This window comes from Papio anubis, chromosome 18 (assembly GCF_008728515.1).
Source record: "Papio anubis isolate 15944 chromosome 18, Panubis1.0, whole genome shotgun sequence".
Taxonomy (NCBI): Eukaryota; Metazoa; Chordata; class Mammalia; order Primates; family Cercopithecidae; genus Papio; species Papio anubis.
Genome location: NC_044993.1, coordinates 4,086,340 through 4,111,238, shown reverse-complemented (window position 1 = coordinate 4,111,238; position 24,899 = coordinate 4,086,340). Strand labels below are relative to the sequence as shown.

The 24,899-nt window shown below is 50.0% G+C and overlaps 1 protein-coding gene across 2 annotated transcripts; it reads left to right on the top strand.

Moving 5' to 3' along the window:
- The first annotated feature begins 1,841 nt into the window (after positions 1-1,841).
- IRF8 (interferon regulatory factor 8) lies at positions 1,842-24,448 on the top strand. Of its 2 annotated transcripts, XM_003917271.4 has the most exons (9): positions 1,842-2,253; positions 6,057-6,231; positions 11,796-11,979; positions 14,408-14,496; positions 15,958-16,063; positions 17,294-17,341; positions 21,141-21,527; positions 22,885-23,000; positions 23,888-24,448. In XM_003917271.4, the coding sequence occupies exons 2-9, from the start codon at positions 6,058-6,060 to the stop codon at positions 24,062-24,064; spliced, it is 1,281 nt and encodes a 426-aa protein (XP_003917320.2). In that variant the 5' UTR covers positions 1,842-2,253; position 6,057; the 3' UTR covers positions 24,065-24,448. The 2 variants fall into 2 exon arrangements, with proteins under 2 accessions (XP_003917320.2, XP_021787940.2); XM_021932248.2 differs by lacking the exons at positions 14,408-14,496; positions 15,958-16,063; positions 17,294-17,341.
- Positions 24,449-24,899: the final 451 nt, after the last annotated feature.

Here is a 24,899-nt window from a genome sequence, read left to right as displayed (position 1 = left end):
AAGTGCGGTGGCTGATCTCAGCTCACTGCAACTTACACCTCCCGGGTTCAAGTGATCTTCCTGCCTCAGCCTCCTGAGTAGCTGGGACTACAGGCTTGTGCCACCATGTCCAGCTAAGTTCTTTGTATTTTTAGTAGAGACAGGGGTTTCACCATGTTGGCCAGGCTGGTCTTGAACTCCTGACCTCAGGTGATCTGCCTGCCTCAGCCTCCCAAAATGCTGGGATTACAGGCATGAGCCACCGTGCCCAGCCAGAAAAATGGTCTTTCAATTGGAAATATAATTCCAGGGAATAAAGAATAGAACCACACTGTAATATGACAAGTAATAACACACACATGGACCAAAGGATTTTTTTTTTTTTTTTTTTTTTGCCTCCCAATATCCAAGGGGCAGGCTCTGTGGAGCCTCCAGGCTGGGTTCTAGATTCTGACACCCCCGGGCAGGAGTGTCTCAAAGAATGAAACATCATGTTCATTCTTTGGGTCTCCTGTTCTTGGCACTATATCTAGCACATAATAGTTGCCTCATAAATGCCCATTAAATAAGAGCAGAACTAAACAGATCTGTTTAGAAATTGTTCCTAGGCAGCGAGGAACCACCACGTGGAAAATATGGGTTTTCTGGAGCAGTTTTAATGCAACACAGTTCCTGTAATGTACATAGTGACACCTACTGCCAACGACACGTGCTGGAGCCCTTCCACTGTTGATTTCCTATATTCACTTACCCTTGTTTTTATCTAAGTGAAGGCTAGTGGAAACTTGAGGATGCATCTTTCCACAGCGGACAGCATTTGTAAGTAAATCTGTGTAGGCTTAGGGGCACATTGATAAAAATATATGAGAGTAAACACACACAGAGGCTGTTTTAAGAACTTCTGAGGTCCTAGATGCTCTGATTTCTGGAAGCTCCATCCCACATCATAGCAAACATATTAAAACACTCTCATATTCTCTAAAGACTCTTAAATAATATGAGTGTTAAAACAATAGTTTTATTTAAAATTATTTGATGATGAGGAACTCACTTTATAATGACTTAAAACTTCCCGGCAATCATGGCATTAGGGAACTCATACCAAGTGATAGCTAACTTACAGTTTCAAAATACAATGAAACATTTATCCATCAATACATTACAATTATGAAGTTAACATGTTTTGGGGACCATCATTTAAACATTGATTAATTCCAGATTTGCAGTGTACTTTTTGTATTGTGCAGCCAATAAAAGTTTCAGTCTCATACATTTTCACAGGTCCTTGAAAAGCTCAATGCAAAAACAGCCCCATATGTGATTCTCCACGGGGCAATAAAAGCCAGTTACGACCTTCATTTTCCCCCCATTCCAGGGCTTCCCCAGGACGGAACACGGAAACACTTCTTTTTCCGTTTCCAGGGATTTCTTTCTTTTTCCAGTGTTGTTCCCCTTCTCCTCCACTTCATTTTTACAATAAACGTCAGTGCACACCCAGGAGCGGCTGGTCCCACCGGGGACCTCTTCTTAACGCCGACGCTTTCTGGAGAAAAGGATTTATGATGAAAATTTCCCCAGGGGGACCGTCTAGTGGCGAGCACGTTGGATGCTCCTGTTTCAATCGCGGTCTCAGCGGGCAGTGGCCTCATTTGGAGCTGGGGTTCACCTGCCCCTCCTGGGCAGCGCAGGCCACCGCCGACCCGGGACGGTCTGTAAACGGCCTTCGTGTCCTCGTCCCCGTGGAATAATGCGTGGCGGGAGTCACTGCCCAACATCCAGCGCTCGTGGAGGCGGAGACTGGCGGGGCAGCTAGGTTCTGGTTCTGGATTCTGATTAATGGGCCGCGGGCACACGGTCTGCACAGTGGCTCGTTGCTAGGGGCTCGCTCGCTGTCCGCCCGAGCCGGCCTGGGAGGCAGGGGACGCCTCCAGATCGCTCCGCGGCGCCTCCCGAATTCCTGGGAAAGCCCCCCTGCAGCGCCGCCTCCGGACCCCAGGTGTGAGGAGCGCGGCTCTGCCAGCGGCTCCAGAAGAGGCCCGGACCCACCGCCGCGGCCGCCGGGGGAGGAAAGTGATTTCTCGGAAAGCCGAGCGCTTCAAAGAAGGCGGGCCGCTCGAGCCGAGATGACGCCATTGGTCGGTGTGGCCGTCGCTCTGCGCACCGGGCCCGCCCCCTACTGCCCTTTTTAAAGTCGCGCGCCCGCTGGCGCATCGCCTGGAGCGCGGCAGCAAGCGTGGGAACGCGGGCGGCGAGACGGCGGCAGGGCGGCGGCAGGTAGGCACACTGGGCGGGCAGGGCCCCCGTGTCCCGCGCGTTCGGGTCCCGCGGGGTCCCCGACGCCAGGCGGGGCGTGGGGGTGGAACTACCTACCGTAATGTCCCCAGGCGCTGCTCAGTGGCCGCCCGTGTCCCTCTCTGCTTTTTGCTTATTTTCCAGCCACCTAAGTCTAATCTGAATGCCCAAGTCGTTGATGATTGTTTGCCTGTTTCCAAAGATTGGTAGATAGTTGCCTTTTTTAAAATGTCGTTTTTCTTTAAATCTGGTTTGCATGGAAAACGTTGGGAGAGCTCATATGAAGGGCAATAGCAACCCCGAATCTTGAAACTCGCTCTATCATTCCACTGAAATTCTACCACGTGGAATAATGCTTGAAGGGTCAGAATTCTGGAACTGCCCAATAACCAGTCGTTATCGAGGGTTAGTTTGTGAAGGTGGGAACAGACTGGTTCTAAAATTCTGTTTAATGACAGTCAATTAAGATTTCTGAGTCTGGCTTGAGGTCCTTTTCTTGCATCACAGCCCAGTCGTCCTTGGCAAGAGAGTCTGTATACCGGCCACAGCTCACAAAAACATTGTTTGAAAAAATTTATTTAAAGAACGTTGTTTGTAAGATGAGTCTCAATACATAGGACAGACTTTCCTAAGGTGAGATGTGTTACTTACCCAGAGCTGTGAAAGGCTTTACGAATGGAAACTAGAGAATGAATTTTCCAGAATTTTAAGAAGTCTCCCCAACCAATGGCCCTCCACTTTCTTTTTTAAACCAAAGGTAAGAGCTAGTAGTTAAAATGACAGTTCTAAGCTTGACCTTTTGGGTTATGGCAGCTTCCTCTATGAAAAGATTTGGGAGTGATTCAGTCACTGAAGGAAGGTTGGTGCCAGAGAGAGAAATGCCTTTGGTGCTTTCTGGTCTAGTGATGAGGGTATGCCAGGCCACAGCGAGTGCCCTGGGACCCTCCGAGGAAGGGGAGAGGGTGGGTTCTGCTGCTGCCTGCTCAGGTGTGTCCTGTAATTTGGATTAGGTGGGCCCAGGGCAGCCTCTTATCACATCTCGCCTGGAAAACCTGACTGCTGGGTACATTTATAGGGCTGCAGATAGGGCTTGGCCAATAGATTGCCTCAAAATCAAGAAGAGGAAGTTATAAACATGTGACTAGACTTATTAATTTTTCCTGGCTGGGCATTTGGTGGAATTAATTTGTTAATGTTTAATAAATCATTATGGATCATAATTGTAATAGAATCTCAGGCTTTTGATGTTACTTAGAATCTTGGAGGAGACCACGAAGGACACTCAGACGCGGCTGCACATGTGCAGAGATCTTGTAATGTAACCATGGCTCTTCTCTGCACCATGTGCGAAATAAGCTGCTGCTGGGATTGGGGCGCCGGCATGGGTTCCAACACAGTCTGCTGATTGCCTTGGTATTTGCCGTGCCTCTCTGGGCCTCAGTTTTTCCTCTGTTAAGTAAAGAGGGGGCTGGATTAGATGATTTCTAAAGTATTTTCCAGCTTTCAGATGCTATGACTCACTCTTCTCTTTTTCCTTTTAATTTCTTTTTCCTGTAAATCACCAAGACAGTTGTCCCCAACAGTTTAGATGTTATGAATCCATTAGGAATCCTGATGACAAAGGGTTGACCCTCTTTCTAGAAAAATGCCTGTACTAACAAAATTTTGCTTTTGGTTGCAGGAGGCTCAGGGACTGTGGATTCTAGTTTAAGAAACTTGTAGCAAGGAAATCAGGGGAACTGTCTCATTTAGTTGAAATTCTCAAATGCCAACCCCTCTGTTGTGTTCTGGCCACCTCTATGCAGCTTATTCCTCAGTCTAGGAGAAATTTTTCTACCTTGCCCCGGGAAAGAGCTGCTAACTTTCGGCGGGGGGTGCGGTCTTTGGTCATGGTGTTCCAGTTCTCTTCTCAGGTACCCTCCCCTAAGTCTGTCCCTTCTTTATGATAAACACCGTGGCCTGCTTTAGAATTCTGGGTCTCTTGAGATATAGCCTCTCAACTTACAGGTGAGGAAGCCTCAGGGAGAGGCTCAAGTGACATCGCAAGGTCTGGTTAGAGAAAAGTCTTTGCCAGAGTTCTGAGTTTTCAAACCAAGGTCTCATTTGTGTGGGCGCAGTGGCTCACACCTGTAATCGCAGCACTTTGGGAGGCTGAGGTGGGAGGATCACTTGAGACCAAGAGTTCAAGACCAGGCTGGGCAACGTAGCGAGACCCTGTTTCTAAAATATATATCTGGGTGTGGTGGCACATGTCTGTAGTTCCAGCTACTCAAGAGGCTGAAGCAGGAGAATCGCATAAACCCAGGAGTTCCAGGCTGCCGCAAGCTGTGATAGCACCACTGCACTCCTGCCTGGATGACAGAGCAAGACCCTGTCTCTAAAGAAAAAAAAATTAAATTCACCACCTTTAAATCAATAAATGCCCAACTGAGGTTGTTGGATGGAGAATTTAAGAAATCCCACCTCCTCCTCCCTAGGACCTGGCCCTGTTTCCCATCTCATGGCCACCTGCAGGGTGGCTGGAGTTTCCAGAATGTGTACTTCTTGTGAAGGTTCTGATTGATATTTCGCTTTTTAGACCAGCATGGCTCTACCATATTTTGGGACGTTATGTCTTGTTATTGCTGATTGTTTCAAACTCGTTTGCCCAAAGAGGTCACATTTTAATCAGAAGAATAAAAATGCTATATATATATATTTTTTTTTGGGTGGGCGTCTATCCAGCTGTCTCGGGGATTTCCAGCACTGTTCTTGGAAATGTTGGCTCTAAGTCGATAGGTCATGCTAGTTCTCTCTCTCTTTCTCTGTGCTGTTGGGGAAGCTGTCTACTTGGGTAAGAATGTTCTTCCAAAGGATGTCTTTGGGTGCCCTGGGATGGTTAGGTCCCTAGAGTGGGACATCTTCTGGAAGAGGAACCCAGTGAACTTTGCCCTGTTCTGTAGCTGCTGTTTATTCCCTCATGCTTGTCTCTGTCTTTCAGTTGGTCATAGGAGTTGCCCAGGAAGTTTGGATAATAATAATGACATCTGGCATGTAAGGTCCGGGCCCTGCCTCAGTTGCGTTCTGTATACCATCTGAGTTCTCCCTACACCCAGTACTGGTAGTTTTTCCTGAGTTTCATCTGGGACTGGGTAGCTGATGCCCTGAGATTAAATGCTGATCCAGGGTCTCCCAGCTGAGCCGTGGCAGGACTTGAATGAGATTGCGGTTCTGTCTCATTCTTAAACTCGTGCTCTTATCACTGTGAAGGAACAGCTGTTTAGACGGGCTAGCCTGAGGGCCTCCTCTTTCTCAGATGGCACAGACGCTGTATTCTATCAGGGAATATGGGGCCAGCTGGGCATCCAGTAACCCAGTCGGTTCTTAGGCTAATGGGCTGCTCAGTGAAGGAACCCGGTGCTGTAAAAGTGATTTCCCCTTCCCTTCCAGTCTTGTGCTAAAACTGGAGCTGTTCACTGTGGCTGTATCTGTCTGAAAGGAAAGGGCCAGTGAAAGCTGGAAGGAGCACAGCCAGCACAGTGGGAGGGGCCCGCAGGGGGCTGCTGGTGGCTTCAGGTGGCTGCAGGTTTCCCACGGAGCTTTCAGTTTGCATTCAGGGCTGTGAGGTCACGGAGGCCAGCATTGCCTTCTCATGGCAGGTGTCCCGGAGTCCCTGAATCTGTGGGTTTCCCCCAAGCCAGCACCTTTGCTGCAAACCTCTGTGTTTCCTGTTAGCAGTTTTTGGGTTGCTGTGATGAATGAGACAATATCCGTAATATCGCAGAATGTGTTTCTGTCTTTCCAAGGATGTGTGACCGAAATGGTGGTCGGCGGCTTCGACAGTGGCTGATCGAGCAGATTGACAGTAGCATGTATCCAGGACTGATTTGGGAGAATGACGAGAAGAGCATGTTCCGGATCCCTTGGAAACACGCTGGCAAGCAAGATTATAATCAGGAAGTGGATGCCTCCATTTTCAAGGTAAAGACCCCAGCTGGCTTCCTCTCTGTGGGCACAGCGTCTCCTTTCCCTCATGGACTGGTGGAGATGTTGAGTGACGTCTTTCTCATTTACTTAAAAAGTAATCCAGTTTTTTAAAAAGCAAACATTGGTTCAGGAGTGCAGAATGTGTCTCAAAAATGTACATGAACTGATTTCATGTCTCTGGAGTGACAGAGTCACTTTTATAGTCACTTGTATTCTGATGAGGGGATTGAAGCCTCTTTTCTTCCCTTTTCTGCCGTTTCCTTTTCCTGATGAGCCAAGTGGGAGAAAAGACTTCTTGGAGACCCTCACACTAAGACCTTTTCCCGCGGGCTTCCGTTAGAGGCGATGCATATACCAGGGAAGGTTTCAGTCCTTGTTCTTTCAAAGCTGATACTTCTGCCTGGCATTGTAGGGCCAGCTCAGGAGGGTGAGATGCCATCTGTCATTCCTTTGGGGGCTGGGTTGTGTAGGGGGTTGTGAACCTGCAGCAGATGTCTAAAAATGGTCTTACCTCCCTTGAGAGTAATGAGTTCCCCATGTGTGGAGAGATGTGATGGAGGGTTTGTTCTGTGCCAGGCCTGGCCCACGGCTTGTTTTCTGCTCACACGATCCTGTGTGGTAGATGCTGTTCCCACCCTCATTCTATAGAGGCGCTGAGAGGAGAAGTGACTTGTTGAGGTCTCACAGTTCTTGTATGATGGAGCCAGCATTCAAATGCAAGATGGCCCAACTGTGAACCCTTGGTCCTAACTCCAGAATAGCTGATCAACAGAGATTTCTTGCCGTTACACCTAGATTCAGACAGAGGAACCAGGAATTGGGGCAACCCAGCTCTGCAGACCAGCTGGGCTATTGAGTTCCTTGTGGGTCATCAGAGTGCTGTGTGGGCATCCCTAAGGCTCCAGATGTCCAGGTTTCACCTCTGGGAGATTCGGAGCCCTAGGTCAAGGTCAGCCTAGACTTCCACGTTTGCAAATGTGGACACTACACGTAGACTGAGTCATAGCCCAGTTTATAAGCCATTGCCATGTGGGCTTACTCTCTTGCATTTGGGGGCCAGGGATGGGGAGAGGAGAGTGGGTGTGAGAGAGGGGCAAAGGGGGCTGAGTTGTTGGGGGCCAGAATCAGACCTGAGACCACAAACAAGGTGTGGAGGGAGTCAAGGCTGTAGGACCCCATGACAGTGCTGGACTCTCAGCCACAGATGACTGTCCCCTGACACCAGAGAACAAAAATGACAAAAGATCACACCTTAACCCCAGAGTGGACCATAAATAGGTCAAAGGCGGCTTAAGATGCATTTTGGTCCTGCACATCTTTGCCTGACCGATGTTTGCAGCGGGGCTGTGCATTTCAGTAATTCTGTTAAATCTGCAATTTGAGGTTGCTGGTCTTCTTGAGAATCTGATGCCCATTACTGACCACTCCAAGGAATATGGAGACAAGGGAATGCTTTGCACTCACCTTCGAGGGGGTCCCTTGGTGCCCCCACATCTCCAGATTCTTTCTGATCAAGGACCCCAGGTCAGGGAGCCTCAGCACCAGTGAGTTTTGTGATACCATTGCCTGCTCCCTCACCCTTAGTGCTGTTGCGGATTTCTCTCTTGTTTGATTGCAGATTTTTTTTTTTTTTTTTTTTTTTTTTTTTTTGCCTTTGGCATCATGGTGACCTTCTCTTGGGAAGGACTGCAGATTTAAACAGTATCAGAGTCCCATCCAGTCGATTGGGAACTCTGCATTATAGATAACCCCAAAAGCCGGAATTTCTCTGCCTTGCCACTGTTGATGCCTGGGTCTGGGCAATTCTTTGTTGTAAGGGTTCCCTAGGCCTTGTGGGATGTTTAGTGGCATCCCTGGCCTCTACCCACCAGGTGCCAGTAGCATCCCCTCCCCTACTGTCACAATAAAAAATGTCTTGTACATTGCCAAATGTCTCCTGAGGGCCAGAGTCTTCCCCTCCCCATTGAGAACCCTGATAAGAGCTGGCCACTGCCAGGATCAACAGACTTAACCAGAGGTGTTGGGTGTTGAGGGCACAGTTGCAGGTTGGACATCAGTAAAACATCTTTAAGACATGGCACAGGGTGCTGGACTAGGCTGTGTAGCCCTGACATGTGGCTTGCTGACAGAGACTAAGCTTCTCCCTTCACCCCATTCCCTGCTTCAACTTGTGCTCGGGGGGTAATGAAATAAAGCCCCAGATTTATACATCTTATGCAATGTTCTTCATGGCCGTTTCAACAGTGTTGAGAAAAATGTGCAAGATTCCCAATGTTTCCGTTGGTTACGCAGTCGCCTGATGTGGCAATCTGAAATGAGTCTACAATCTCAGCAGGAATGGGGCCAGGAGGGAGACGCGGGTGCCCACTGGAGCAGGGAGGCCGTCGGGAGGGCCACCAGTGCCACTGGAGACATGACACCAACAAGAGCCCATCAGGTGCTTCCCTGAGCTATGCTTGTTCCCATTCGTCCTCTGAGAGGCCTGTCTCTGTGACATTGGCCGGATAGGTCTTTGGCTGTTGGATGAAGTCAACCTCGGTCAGATAGAGCCATCTTAGGGATTTTTCGGTTATGTAGACTCTTGTTTCTTTCAACTGTTCAAAGAAAACCTTTCAACAATTTAGGAGTTAAGAAAGAAACTTATGAGTTTGGTTTCTTCCATAATAAGTGAGTGGTAAAAGAGGCCACTTATACCAGTGGCCCTGGGATTCGGATTTAGCTACCCAAGATCCCTCATTGTCTGCAGGCATCATCCTGAGGCCGCCCTCATGGTATAGATCACAGACGAGAAATTGAAAAAACATTGAGCTCATTTTGTACCAGCCCTGAGTACACTGATGAGGCCCTGATATCAGCTCATTTAGTTTTTAAAAAGTACTTCACCTCCTTGACATGACGAGAAGGGGGAAGATCTAGTTAAGTGAAGGTTATGATTCATGGTTGTATCAGGCATCGTAACAGGCCTGAATGAGTTAAAACTCAGTAGCACAGTTTTTTCTAATTCAGCAGGCCTTGAAGGGAAAAATAACATTTAATTAAAAAAATACAACATGAAACAATCATATTAAATTAGGAAGACCTCCTGGTCTGAGTTCAACGCTGTCAGCCTGAGTTGTGCGTCAACAGGAGGAAGAAGTTATGGCGGAGGCTGAATGAGCCATAGTGACTGTTGCTGGCTGCAGGGAGCCTTGAAATCACTCTCATGTCTAGTTTTTGCTCTAGCTCAAGAAGGATCTTGAGAGATCATCAAGCTAAGTTGACCTTTTAATGCTGGCTAGAGAGGCTGGGAGAGGGCCAGGTGCCTGCTGTGTCACAGAGTTCAGGGCAGGCTGCAAGCCACATACCCGATGGTGGTCCTGGATGCCTCCTGGCCATGGGCCCTGCTGCGATGGATGATGTGGCCTGGCCTTGCTCTTGGGGTGAGTGTGAGCTTGGCATGAACGAGTGAATATGGCAGTGCCTTACAGGCACCGCAGCTGTGTATGTGTACCAGCTGATCACACTGTTGCCATGAAATCTGTGCATTTCAAGGCCCATTTGGGATGTGGGTTAACTCAGTGGTTCTCAGATGGGGGAGGTATCATGATTTACCCTCCAGGGAACACTTGGCCATGTTTGGAGACATTTTTGGTTGTCACAGCTAGGAGAGGGGTGCTGTTGGCATCTGGTGGGTCAAGGCTAGGGATGCCACTGAATATTCTACAATCCACAGGACTACCCCACCACAAAGAAGGGTCCCAGCTGACATGTCAGGCTTGCCACGGTGGGGAAACCCTGATTTAAGGTAATAAAAATTGGAAACTACAGTTCATTTAGTACATGGTTTGCTCTTTTATTTCTTTAAAAATAAACAACAGCAACAAAACCCAAAATAATGCCTGGTCAGTGAAGCAGTTAATGAAGGAGAACATTAAAGACTGTGTACTTTAAGAAATATTTTTAGCGGGGAGTTTTACATCAATGTCACATAAGGAAACTACCACTTATGCTCACTAATAGGAATGTTCTTCCAGTTTCTTTACCCTAGGTAGAGGTGCAACATTTTGCATCAACAGAGTAGACAGCATTGGCCTTGAGCAGTAAGCATTCTTGTCTTTTTTGAGAGGAAAAACAGTCTGGGCTGTTTTAAAGGAGTTGTGACTCATGGGGGCATGATGGAGTTTCTGGAAGTGTGGTCTCTTGGGTAGCTAAATCCGAATCCCTGGGATACTGGCTAAAGACAGCTACCTGGGCTGGGTGCGGTGGCTCATGCCTGTAATCCCAGCACTCTGGGAGGTCAAGAGATCAAGACCATCCTGGCCAACATGGTGAAACCTCGTCTCTACTAAAAATACAGAAATTAGCTGGGCATGGTGGTGCGCACCTGTAGTCCCAGCTACTTGGGAGGCTGAGGCAGGAGAATTCGCTTGAACCTGGGAGGTGGAGGTTGCAGTGAGCTGAGATTGCGCCACTGCATTGCAGACTGGTGACAGAGTGAGACTCCGTCTCAATACATAATAAATAAATAAATAAAAATAAATAAAAAAAGATTGCCACCTAGACCCAACCCCACTTCCCCAGTGAGAATCTTGAGGGGCAAGGCCCAGGAATCTGTATTTTTCACAAGCTTCCCAGGACCTGAGAACACTTGCAGTGGTGGAGAAACTGTTGGGTTGGAAGTGGGTACAGCTGGCATTTAATCTCAGACTGGGTGACCGTGCGAAAGTTACTTACCTCTTGGAATTGCATTTTCCTGAATGGGATTGGGAATTCCCTACAGATCTCCTATCATGTTAGGCTGGAGGACACTGTCTGATTTTTCCTGGAACCGAAGATAATTCTCATCTGACTGTGGTTTCCTCCTAGTCCCGTTTTGCAATCTTAAAATCTGTCCATTCACCTGTCCATTCACCATTCTACATTATGACTTTAAGATATCCGCTTTGAATTTCTGGTCCTAGTTCAGATCCTAAGGCTTGGAGAAGTCAGAAAACAGATCTGTTAAAAAAACACACACAATGAAGGGAAAATACTTCATTACATTTTAAACAGCACCTGGGGGGAAAAGTCTAGAATAAATGCAAAAATGCAAAACAAAATTTCTATTAAAAGTAACAGGGCGATGGATGACCATTTTGACTTTTTGCAAATGTTCTCTTTTCATGCTAAATTTTAGGGGTTGATCCGAAAAAGCAACAAGTTGTTCTTTGTTTTGAACGCTCTGGTGAAACCATATGCAGCTTCCTCTTTGTGCTGTGTAAACCTCAGGTGTCTCCAGCTCTTCAGCCAGGGAAGGGCTTGGCTAAAAGGCACACTCCAGGGTTGGAGGAGCCTTCGGCCTGGGTTTGACTTCTGACTCAGCTGTGTGAACCTGGAGGACCCCCTCCCTGGCTTGGGTCTTTTCACATCTGGTCTCCAGACATCTGATTGGAGTCGCCTTGGGTCCTGAAATTGAATGAGAGTTGATGGCCAACAAAGACTTGTGGGAAGGGAAGGATGTGTGGGGTCCTGGTCATGGTGACAGATATTTGTGATTGGAGTCGGCCGTGAATTTAATGTGCTTCTGTTTCTTTCTTCAGGCCTGGGCAGTTTTTAAAGGGAAGTTTAAAGAAGGGGACAAAGCTGAACCAGCCACTTGGAAGACGAGGTTACGCTGTGCTTTGAATAAGAGCCCAGATTTTGAGGAAGTGACGGACCGGTCCCAGCTGGACATTTCTGAGCCATACAAAGTTTACCGAATTGTTCCTGAGGAAGAGCAAAAATGTAACTATCCTCTATGGGTATGAAACCTTCCGGAAGCTGCCCTGGCCTGCAGCCTTCACCACAGAGCTTGGGTCTGGGGTAGACACAGGGTCTGGGGCACATGGTTTCAGTTAAACAAAGTAGTTCTCTCCTTTGCATAAGCAGAGATTGAGATCTCTTTCCAGTGACCTTGGAGGGAAGGGCAGAGGAGACTGGGTGCAGCCCAGCCTGTGTCCCACTTGCTGCCAGACCACAGACATGTGTAGGGCCCCCCTGGACAGGAATAAGCATCCTCCAGCAGTTTCTGATGAGGAATCCTTTCATTTTCCAGCAGCTTGCACAGGAGGCTGGGGGAAAATATGGTGGCCGCAGAAGGACTGGATCATGAGGGTTGGGAGTAAGGCTGTCAGATGAAGTCGTCAAAGATGGTGCCATGGGCTTCATTGTTGGAGATGGGATATGCCTCAATGTGTTATTAGATCCTGATCATTATTTGGGAACTCTGGGATGTGATCATTCCCGAGATTTCTTCCAGCTCTCAAATCCCAAGAAAACATTTGTGACAGATTAAAGCAGGACAGCAAAAACATGCCGCACCCTGGTCCTACATCACTAAAATCAGTCCCAAAGTGCTGAGCTGGGATCTGGCCTCAGAATCCTTCTCAAAGCCCTGTGCTGTGCCGCTGCTGTGAACTGTAGCTGATTTATGAGATAAAACCTAATTACCAGCACTGGTTTACAACATGCTTTTAACACACTGATTTTCTGAGCCACTTAATGGGGCTTTTAGAATAACCCACTCTGACTTTCTCCTTTTAAGCTTCTGAGTAGTCCATGAATGCCTGTAAGAAATAGAAACCCCCAAAACTTCTTGGGGCTGTGCAGAAGTTTGACATTTTGACTCTTCCCACTGTGGGGGTGTTGACTTAGAATTTTTTTAAAAGTTAAAATTGTGACTCAAACAAATACATAGCGAATCTGTGTCAGAGAGTTGTTTAATCGTTATGAGGGAGGCAGCATGGTGGTAAAGACGGTGGACAGAGAACCCGAGGCGCTGGTGAATGTGGCCCATGAACGAGAAAGCTGAGCCAAACCTGATGCCCGACCCGGACAGTACAACTGCGGTTTGGGGCGTTTGTAGCCTAATCATCCATAGTTAACACCTAACTCTACTGAGCCTGAACCCTGATCAATACTAAATAGTAAGGCCAACAAACTGACCTTCCCTTGGAGAATCGGGTGCCTCCAGGAGGAAATCTCTACATAATAGTCCGGGGTGGCCCTGAAAGGCTAACCAGTCATCTTTTTGCCTCATTTCCCAGTTTTGGGCAATTTTTTTTTTTGTCACCAAAGAGTAAATTGTGATTTGAAGGAATAGAGAAGTTTCTTTTGGCCCCCACTCCCGCCCCCACTCCCACCCCCAAGATGAGTCTTGGGGCTTGAACCGGCAGGCGGCTTGAACCGGCAGGCGACCCCAACTTGTTTATAGCATGGGGTGTGGCCAGCATCACCTGATAGTGATGTTAAAGAAGCAGCAGGAGGTTCTCAGGGGTGAAGCAACGTATCATTTGCATAATTGCCTACAGGGGCCCACTCTCCTCTGAACTTCAGTGGTTTGCAGGCTCCATGGTGGGCGCCCCACCTGCTCCCTACTTCCCCATCAGTAGCTTCTCAGTGAATTCTTCAATCTATCGAAATGGAATCCAAATTCAGCCAGGAGGAAACAGTGGGTAAATTCTGTAGGTCACTGGGAATAATGAATTTTTGTGTTTGTTGGTTGTGATATGTCTCACACTGATAAACTTCGTAAGGTAAGTTGTCGACTGAGGAAGCGGCATGAGAAAGGAAAGAGCAGAGGCTGGCCCAGCGTGCTCCTGTGGACGCTGTGCACCTTTAGGTGGTTTGTGATTACGGCTGGTGCCCACTGGGCATCAGTGAGGGTGCTGCGGTGCGTGTGTGGGCATGGCTGTGTGCACTGATGCACATGTGTATATTTGGAAAGGCCATAAAGAGATTTCCTGCCAACTGGCAATACAAAAAAGACCCCAACCTGCCAACACATTTTGCCAGGAAATCTTTGAGTGTTTTCAAATGCCCTGGCTTATAAATGTAACCTTCTTAGGTTAGCGAATGCTTGCTGTAAAGTATATCTGATACATATTCCTTTTGGACTTCAGAAAATAGAAGAAAGAGACCAAAATGCTGTCTTTATCCTTTAAAAGTGTTAGCAGAAACAACCACCACCACCGCCACCAACTTCTCTCTTTTGACTTTGCTGATCAGATGACTGAAGCATGGGAAAAAAATTCTGCGTCTTTCCCAAACCAATGAAGACACTCACTAACTTAACGTTTCCTTAAACTCAGCATTTTCAGAGTGGATCATGGCTTCAGCGAAGGCTGTGATGCCTCCGTGCCATGTGTCATGGTGTTTGTCTGGTTTTCTATAGGCAAACTAGGCGTGGCAACTGCTGGCTGCGTGAATGAAGTCACAGAGATGGAGTGCGCTCGCTCTGAAATCGACGAGCTGATCAAGGAGGTAAGCAGAGGCAGCGTTTCAGGGGTCTGGCCCTGCCAGGGCGAGTCTCATGTCATCTGTCAGGGACGGGCACCGTTCTTGCTGGATGAAGGCAGCCAGAGCCTCGGGCTCTCTTAGGAAGTGGCATCTCCACCTGTGCAGAGCTGGAACGGGACTGGCTCGGTGCCCCCTCCCCAGGTTGGCCTCTGCCGACAGGTCAGTCCCTCCTTCATCCCTAGGGCTAGGCCTGAGCTGCCTGTTATGTGTTAGTGAAGTTCTTTCCAGCTCCAAACTGTTCAAACATTTTGAACATTTTGGACAGCAGTCTTTTAAATGGCATCGTGAATTCCCTTGCCTTCCTAGCAGGCTGCAGAGAACAAAATGTAAACTTTCCTTGCTGCCTGTGCTTGTCATGGTGGCGTGGTGTGTTGTACCAGCTCTCATGCCTATTTGATTGCTTCCTTTTTAATGTGCAGGTTTTATTCCTTAACGAATTAGAAAACTGGATAACCAAGCATGTTCAAATTGCACATAAACTCCTCATAGGCTACAAGGGAGAGGGTAATCGGGGCCTCCTTAGGCAAGAACACATGGCTTTTGTATGCCCGTTTCAGCTATTGGGATGCCCTTTTCTTCTGTCTTTGGCCTCTTAACTATGCTTTTTATGGGTATTACAAGCTGGACATTTGCATAACTAAACTTCACGCAGCCTTTCCAAAAGGTGGTGTGAGTACTGTCTAAATTCTTCTTCTTAATAACATAGCAATAATGGAATCCTTAAGAGTAGCTAGGCTGTCAGAGAATGAAGATAACAGAATGTCACCTACCCGAACGGCCATGCTCTTCTGCAGAGGCAGCTGCCAAGTGTCTGGGTGGTCTTTGGCAGCCGACTGAGTGAATTCTTGGCTTCGTGGCCTCCATCAATGTCCTGTTTTCTGTAGAAGGCTTTTCTGCTGACTCAGCCGAGAGAGTGAGATAATTGGATTGCTACACCGGGGTCACAAGAAAAGCAATTTCAAAACATTTCATAATTGGATTTATCAGCCTCCTTTAAGGAATGGGCCAGAGATTAAACATCTGCGTGTGGCTCATTGAGTGAGATTCTTGAAAGCATGGCAGCCTTTGGCCAGCATCACCGTTCATTGGTGTCTCAGAGCTTGTCTGTGTGTCCAGGGCTTTGGGGGCAGTTGGATAACGTGGAACGCTGGGTCTGCAACAGGCAGGTCCTGGAAAGGACCAAGAAACTTATTAGCGGCCCCCAGAGATCCTAGTAATTTGGCCACATGGTTTGAATGCTAAGCCCGGTAGATTTAAGGCCTAGGGCCTTTCAGGTTGCAAAGTGAAGCTTGACTTTTGTGTCCTGAGATAAAGGTGACAATATGGTTTTAGTTACACATGAACTGTTCATTTTTACAAACACTGGAGCCCCAGGTGGGAGATCAGTGACTGAGCTGCCCTCCTCTCCCTCCCCTGACTGTGCAGCCTTCTGTGGACGATTACATGGGGATGATCAAAAGGAGCCCTTCCCCGCCGGAGGCCTGTCGGAGTCAGCTCCTTCCAGACTGGTGGGCGCAGCAGCCCAGCACAGGTGAGGGTGGGTGGCCCAGAATTGTCACCAGGCATGGCCTGAAGGGGTTTACGGCATTCCCCCAGCCAGGGACGGAGTGGGGGTGGTTGTTGCTGTCATGATCCATGTGTCATTGAAGGTAGCTGAGCCCTGAGAGGTAAAGAAGCATGGCCCTGGTTTCCCACCATGAGGGCAGAGCCCAGCTGTGCCTTTGGCCCTGCTCTCCGCTGCTTCTCAGGAGGGCACAAGCTGCTTTTTCCTTAAGTGATGTCCATGCCAGCTCTCCCCACGCTCCTCGGAAAGTCCAGCGGGGAGGGTCTAGTGAACTTGTGTAAGGCTAGAGGGGAGATGCAGCTCTTGGCCACACTGACGCCCCTCCCTGGGCGCTCCCTTAGTCGGACAGTCTGTTAGGACATTAAGGACCCCTCAGAACCAAAGATAGCCCAGGGCATTTGGAGGAGAGGAGAACTCAGACCAGGAATAGGAAGTTTGCTCAGAGCCCTGGATTTGAATCCCACGCTGGGAAGTTGCAGATCTTGAGCCTTAGTTTATTCATCCATAAAACGGAGAAACCAGGACTTGCGCCATGGAGTCACAAGGGTTAAATGAGGCTTTCATCCTTTGATGCTCTTTTGATGAGCCACTCCGAGCCCCTAGCTGCTTGAAATGCCCCCGCCCCCCAGGCCCAGGCTTCTGCAGCCCGTGAATGTGGTTGCTTCCTCCCTCAGCGTCTTCCCCACAGCCTCACATCCCTTGTGGGAGTCTGGGAGGTGGCAGCTGGCCCTGGAGGCCTTGAAAGTTGCCAGGCCGTGGGTGTTGATTGAGAGGCCCCTGGAAAGGCGCCTCTGTCTGTGCTGCAGGAACACCTTCTGGAAAGCTAGCTTGCACCCCCAGGCTCTCCCCGAGAGAGAAGCCCTGGGTGGTGGGTATGCAGTCCAGTGGTATTCTGGGGGCAAGTGCTTGAGGTGGGAAGGAAATGTGGCCCCACAGTGTCACACTGACACATGATCAGAAATCCCACAGCATAGAGGAAGTCCCCTCGACTTGCCACTCTGGTTTTCTACATTTGTGAAACAATGGCTGTCTGCTCTGGTGGGGAAAAGCACTGAATTCAGCGGAAGCCTGTGCTCCCTGGGGCCTCTGGCCCGCCATGTGCAGCCTTTTAAGGGACTTGGAGAAGGAACGATTGGGGTAGCTCCCTGGGCACCACACCTGGGTGGCTCTGAGCTTGCTTCTCTGTTTCTCCCGCAGGCGTGTCGCTGGTGACGGGGTACACCGCCTACGACGCGCACCATTCAGGTACGGGGTGGTCCGGGCTGAGCGGGGCACGGGCACTGTTTGAAGACAAAGCCCAGATGACCCAAGCAGGGTTGCGGGGTTCTGTGGATGAGCAGGACCTGGTGTGGAAGTCGAGGCCCCGATTTCTCCTCCTCACCATTTGGTCAGGAGCAGGCGAGTGGCCTCTTTTGAGCCTTTTCTTGGATTGAAACAGCAAGTAGACAGAGTGCTCTTTGAGGCTGTAACTGCAGGAGAGAGAGTGAGGGACAGGCCAGCATCCATGCCAGTGCTGCCCCTCTTTGGGGGGCGCAGGTGGAGTGATGGAGCCTCTCAGAGCCTTATCTCAGGCTCCCGTGCCTGCCACCTCTAGGTGGGTGCGGCTGTTCCTATTTCACGGGCTCAGGAGCCCTGGTCACGTAGCTTTGTGTGCTACAGAGTGGGGGCCTCCCCACAGCTGTCCCGTCCCCACACCCACCTGCAGTGGGCAGAGGTGGCCTTTGTGTGTAGTCTCAGCAGCTAAGGACCCTGGCTGCACTTCTGCCAGCTGCCCCTGGAACTGACACTCAGGCATGGTGACAGCATCTTCTGAACAGGGAAGCCGGGGCATCTTCCAGCATTGGCTGGTTCTGTGGGAGGCCAGCAGCTGGTCTCATCAGATGGGCCACAGACGTTAGGGCTGGGCCTCTGGGCAGAGGAGGAAATGGGGCCGGGATAGGAGCATGCTGGCCGAGGTCTGCATGGGACAGTTTTTTGGGTTGTGGAGGTTGGTTCTCACCCAGGCAAGAAAACTACCGAGATGACAATGCCCTGTCCATGAAGTTCTTGTCTGTTTCCCAGCAGCCCTTTGAGCTGGGGGTTGTTTTCACTCCAGCTTCACAGATGAGGAGACTGAGACTGAGAGTTCAGGGTCTCCTCCAGGTCACGCAGGCCTCTGACTAGAGCCTGTTCTTGAGGCCTCCTTGTGCCTGGCAGCTGCCACAGGAGCTCAGTTCTGGGAGGCCCTGGGTCATGGGTCTGACTCTGGGCTCACCAGCCACCGGGCTGTGACCTGGGAGTCTGCTGACCGATGCTTTCCGGGGGCTGTGGAGTAGCCAGGCACAGAACTGAGTCGTCTCAGCAAGATGCAGAGACACAATTTGGGGAGAGCATGTCCTTGAATTAGTCCAGCAGAGTCACAGCCACTGCCTCATGCACAGAGCATCCTAAACGTCCTTCTAGAAGCTGTGAGCTTTGTACCTCTGTCCAGCCCCACCCCCACCTCTGTGTAAATCCATGCCTCAGTTTCCTCACCTGGAAAATGGGTATAATCATTAATAATCTACCTTTCAGGGTTAAGTGTGGTGGTAGGTCCCGTGCCCTGGACACAGCACCTGGTGGGTGCTGTGTAGACCGTAGGCTATGATTTATAACTTCAGGAGTCTTGTCTGCGTAGATAAGCATTTGTCCTGTTACCCAGTTTCTTTAACTGGTGCTTACCTGTGCCAAGCACAAATACAAGCTCCGATAATCCTCACAGCAGCCCAGTGAGGTGGATGCTGTTTTATCTACTTTGCTGATGAAAACCTGAGGCAGAGCGGGGAAGCGGCTTGCCCGAGGTCATCCAGCTGGGCAGCGGCTGCGCTGGGACCGCACGTCAGGCAGGTGGGCTGCAGGGTCTGCACTGTGGGCATCTTTGTTGCTGCCTCTGTGGTCAGGCCGTTCCCCAGCACGGCTGCTCTTGTGGGTTGCAAGGGCAGGGCTGGGTTGCAGTGGGGCCCTTAGTGTTGCAGAAGGCTCACCTGCCCCACCTGGGCAGCCCTTGGTGAGTGGCTTCTCACCTGTCAGGTGCAAGCCTAATAGCTGGAACCTTCTCTCAGCATAAGACGTTCTGTGGTGTGTGGTCACTAAGACACTCCTGCACAGGTGTCTCTGAAGCACTTAGCTGTTCTGTTCACATGACTGAGAGGTGCTGGTACCAAGATAAGGCCCCGGAAATGACAGGGCAAAGGGCCAAAGGGGTGACGGAGTTGCCTGAAGCGTTTCATTCCTTTGGAACAAAGTTCGAAAGTTGCTTCAGGGTGAAGGAAGGGGAGTGTGTGGAGTCAGCAGGCAGCGCAGAAGTTGCAGACTTGGCGTGGGGGGAAGATGGTGAGCAGGGAAGAGCGAGGCCAGTGGGGAAGATGGTGAGTGAGGAGGAGCGAGGCCAGTGGGGAAGATGTTGAGTGAGGAGGAGCGAGGCCAGCGGGGAGGATGGTGAGCAGGGAAGAGTGAGGCCAGCAGGGAGGATGGTGAGCAGGGAAGAGCGAGACCAGTGCTGCCATTTCCTTCTGGGTGACCCTCTCTAGGCTTCGGTTTCCTCAAGTGTCAAATCAATGAGGTGGACCAGAGCGCCTGCAGCTCTGGCTTCCTACCCTGCGTGATTCTAGAACCTGTGTAACTCCAGCATGGCTGGAAATGGAGCCCGTGAATGGTGGGTTGTCAAATAATAAGGCAGGGAGCAGAGCCCAGTGGGAGGGTCCAAGGAGTTCTGAGTGCCCAGCAGTGTCTGCAGGGACCACAGATGGCCTCAAGGCCTCCCCAGATGTGGTGCCTTGCACAACTCTAGGGGGTGCCATGGAGTTGGGCACCTCACAATTTGTGTGGCTCCACAAGGCAGCCTTGAACTGGTCTGGGGTACTTAGAAGGAGCTCCGAACTCACTAAGCTCATTGCTAGCGTATGTAATTCTTTTGGTTTAAGGCGATTAAAATGCAGATACCTCCCTGCATTTACATGTTATCTGCATTCCTACCTTAGTTTAGTGTTTTCCAAACTTTGGTCACTTGAGGTCCACTGTCACAACTGGTTTTCACAGCCTGGACTGTTATTAACATCATGTTTTTCCTCAAGTTTGAATTTTTAAAGCTTATTTTAAGTGAGAACCCACTATCATTGCCTGTAAAGGAAGGCCTGTGCCACCTGGTATAAGTAGGTGACACTGTCTGGCTAGAATTGACTAAGATTGTATTTGGCTTTCATTGAATTTGTCTTGACGTCCGACAATGCCCTGAATTTGGAGCCCTAAGTTCAGTGCCGTTATTCAAAAGGGGAGGTTGACAGGTGTTAAGTGTTAGAGAGCTATCAGCACCAAACTGAGGCTTGCTTTTTGAGGTAATCGTAATCAGAGGTTGGGGGAGTATTGAAGATGGAATAATCTTGTGATTACATGTATCACCCCTCCCCCATTATTCTGTGTGTGCCACATTTGGGGAACCCCTACTTTAGTTGGAGTGTTTTTCAGACTCTTTCCTGAGAACAGATTTGGATGAGGGTTTTGCAGAGATTCTTAATCTGAAATCCAGGAAATACCAAGGGCACTGTGAATTTGTTGAGAAAAAGATTATGTCTTTATTTTCTTTAACTTCAGGTTTAAATTGAGCATTTCCTTTTGTTATGAATGTAGAAAGCAGACCACAGTGTCCTTAGCAGTGCCTCTGAGACAGAGTATCATCATAAGAAATGACAATTGTGGAAACATCGTTTGCCGTTTGCCTGACTTGTAAATTACAACAGTTACCAGACCTTCTCTAGACGTTGTATTTAAAGAGTCAATGAAGAAGAACAGAGAACACTGTTGTAGTTCATAGTTTCTGTCATTGGTTTCCTTAGTCATTCTGTATATTTGTTCATGCGTATAAAAACATTACTTCTACAAGCAGTACACGGATTTTCCCAGAATTATCAAAGTGGTTCAAGAAACACAAAGAGTTACCCATGTGGGTTTGAGACAGACTGTGCACTTGGGCAGGAGGGACCCTGTGTGTCTCCCCGCAGCACCCTCATCGTGTCCCTCTCGTCCACAGCGTTCTCCCAGATGGTGATCAGCTTCTACTATGGGGGCAAGCTGGTGGGCCAGGCCACCACCACCTGCCCCGAGGGCTGCCGCCTGTCCCTGAGCCAGCCTGGGCTACCTGGCACCAAGCTGTATGGGCCCGAGGGCCTGGAGCTGGTGCGCTTCCCACCGGCCGACGCCATCCCCAGCGAGCGACAGAGGCAGGTGACGCGGAAGCTGTTCGGGCACCTGGAGCGCGGGGTGCTGCTGCACAGCAGCCGGCAGGGCGTGTTCGTCAAGCGGCTGTGCCAGGGCCGCGTGTTCTGCAGCGGCAACGCCGTGGTGTGCAAGGGCAGGCCCAACAAGCTAGAGCGCGATGAGGTGGTCCAGGTCTTCGACACCAGCCAGTTCTTCCGAGGTCTGTACCGTCGTCACCTTGCTGCCCCCATGTCTTAGAGATCACGCCTCCTATCCATGTGCCATTTGCAGCTCAGGGTGGCCCTGTGGTCTCACAGAGGGATGTGGAGGAGCGAGGGGCATGGTGTGGCAAGGAGGGGCTTCTTTGAATGGCACTCTGTCCTCTCCCACTGAGCGATCCTGGGGTGCTTCTCTATGCTTCAACTTCCCCGTGTGTACAGTGGGGGTGCAGAATCAGTACCCTCCTCAGGGGATTGTCGGGAGGGTAAAGGAACTTAACCTCATGTTCTTTGGAGTATGTTCTGTGGACAGACCCTGGGCACTGGCTAGAGATGCAGAGTCTGAGGCCCTGCTCCAACCACAGGATCCGAAACAGTGTCTTAGTAAGGTCTCTGGGGACCTGTGTGCAGGTCATGAGATACGCTGTGTTTCCGCACACTAAGTGCTCAGGATGGCAGCTGCATGCACTAAGTGCTGCCCATCAGCTTTCATTATTCTGTGAGGAGGATGTGTAGGATCCCAGCCTGGGTGTCTCCTGGAGGGCTAGGATGGCGGCTCCCTTCTCCATGTCCCCATGCTCTCTGCTCCTCTCTCTGCAGCAGCCCGAGCTAATGTCAGGTCTCAGCTGCCACTGGCCTGAGAACTCCCAGAGGAGGGGCCTGGAAGGGCAGGTGTGGTGGCGTGTGTGGGCTCAGGTGCATAAGCCCTGAGGAATCCCTCTAATGAGGGGGTGTGAGGCCGGGGTTATCACCCCTGAGCAGGCAGCACGGCGCGGCACGGCATGGAGGGGCGTCCTGCCACGTAGATTCCTGGGGCTGCCTCACATCCTCTGACTCCATGGGTCTGAGGCAGGGCCCAAGAGTCTGCATTTCTAATGAACTCCCAGGGAAGGCAACTGCTGCTGGTCCACTGGCCCCACTTTGAGACCCTTTCACTTGGCTGTCAGAGAATCGGGTGAGGGCCGCAGCCCTCCCTGGTGTCATCAGGTGGTGGTTGCAAACTCAGTTGCCTCCAGGGGCCAGGCAGGTAAGAGCAATGCACGAATTCTCGAGAGATAAGAGGGAGCATTGAGCAGCTGTGCCCATGGAGAGGCGTTCAACTCAGGCCTTAAAATCCCGGCAACAACCTGGAATGGCCAAACCAACAGCTCCTTGCTTGGAATTTGGCCCAAGGGCCACCAGTTTGAGATCCCATGGTGCCCTGGCCTACCTGCTGCAGTACCCCTGCTAAGCCCCGAATCTCCTGATCCCCCAGCCCCTGCTAAGCCCTGGGCCTCCTGATCCCCCAGCCCTGCTGCTGCGGGAGTTGGAGGTCATCTCGGCCTTGCTTGCCAACACCCTCCGCGCGTGTCATTCCAGAGCTGCAGCAGTTTTATAACAGCCAGGGCCGGCTTCCTGACGGCAGGGTGGTGCTGTGCTTTGGGGAAGAGTTTCCGGATATGGCCCCCTTGCGCTCCAAACTCATTCTCGTGCAGGTAAGTGTGGGCAGGTTTTTTTTTTTTTTTTCCAAGATGGAGTCTTGCTCTGTTGCCCAAGCTGGAGTGCAATGGCATGACCTTGGCTCACTGCAACCTCCACCTCCCGGGTTCAAGCGATTCTCCTGCCTCAGCCTCCCGAGTTGCTGGAACTACAGACCCGTGCCACCATGCTCAGCTAATTTTTTGTATTTTTAGTTGAGATGGGGTTTCACCAAGTTGGCCGGGATGGTCTCGACCTCGTGATCCGCCTGCCTCGGCCTCCCAAAGTGCTGGGATTACAGGCATGAGCCACCGCTTCCCGGCCTTATGGGCACCTTTGAGCCCTGCATTCAGGTCTCCTGGCCCCCTCATGTAAGGATCAAGTTTTGGGCTGGAGAAGAGGTCACAAGGACGGAATTTCCACCTGTGTAGGAGGCAGGCCTGGGCAAGACCTTCAATATGGGGGAAACAGATTCTTGCCATTTCCGAGCCATCTTCTGGTGTCTGGGAGGCGCATAATCTGTGTGTGTGTGTGTGTGTGTGTTTTCTGCTTTTCTTTTTTGTTTTTTAAATCTAAGCCTCTTATCCAGAAAGATTCTACCTGTTCAGTTGCCTGAAGGTCTAAGTGACAGATTAGGGCACTGTCAGCCCTTATTTCATGTGGTCAAAGGAATTAATCTTTAATGGTGGGATTCCGGGTGCTGGCTGTCCCAGCTGGGACAGTACTGGGGAGTATGGAACAGTGTTGGCAGGAGTACTGCTTACCCTTTCTTGGCATTCTGGCTCATTCACTTGGGACTCATGTGGCACTGGGGTCATCAGAGGACCTGGCTAGGGTCAAAGACAGTGCGCATCCCCTTTGGAGCCTCCGCCTCCACCTCTGACTTTCTGTACCTCCCATCTAGATTGAGCAGCTCTATGTCCGGCAGCTGGCAGAAGAGGCTGGGAAGAGCTGTGGAGCCGGCTCCGTGATGCAGGCCCCCGAGGAGCCGCCGCCAGACCAGGTCTTCCGGATGTTTCCAGATATTTGTGCCTCACACCAGAGACCGTTTTTCAGAGAAAACCAACAGATCACCGTCTAAGTGTGTCGCTTGGGCGCCCCACCCCGGCTGCGTCCTGCATCCATCTCCCTATTGCAGTGGCCTGCATCATGATTAAAGGATGTGGATCCCTCTGTCTGGGGTGGGATGCCTTACTTTGCACTTAATTTAGTGAGGGCATTCTCAGAGGAGTAGACGTTTAATACAAAGTGGCGGCATAGCCCTGCTGAGATGTCAGTGGTGGCCTGGATGCTGTAACCCCAACGTGTGGCTAAACATTTTATTTTCTACATTTTCCCCTTCATTATCATTAGTTGCTGTGATTCTTTCTGCATTTTTGGTTAACTATCATTTCCAAAGACTTGTCATTCAGTAATATTAGCAGATAGCTGCTTCGAATAAAGGAATTTGGAGTTTAAAAATCAACTCGTGAAAACAAGGTTGTTTTTGTCTTTATCTTTTGTTAGAATTATAGATTTATGGCCGGGCGCGGTGGCTCAAGCCTGTAATCCCAGCACTTTGGGAGGCCGAGACGGGCGGATCACGAGGTCAGGAGATCGAGACCATCGTGGCTAACACGGTGAAACCCCGTCTCTACTAAAAAAAAATACAAAAAACTAGCCGGGCGCGGTGGCGGGCGCCTGTAGTCCCAGCTACTCGGGAGGCTGAGGCAGGAGAATGGCGTGAACCCGGGAGGCGGAGCTTGCAGTGAGCTGAGATCCGGCCACTGCACTCCAGCCTGGGCGGGAGAGCGAAACTCCCGTTCAAAAAAAAAAAAAAAAAAAAAGAATTATAGATTTATGATTTCATAGGCTTGATTCTATATGAAATATCTTTTTACTTTTATGCATTTTAATAAGATTTAAAAATATTTAGA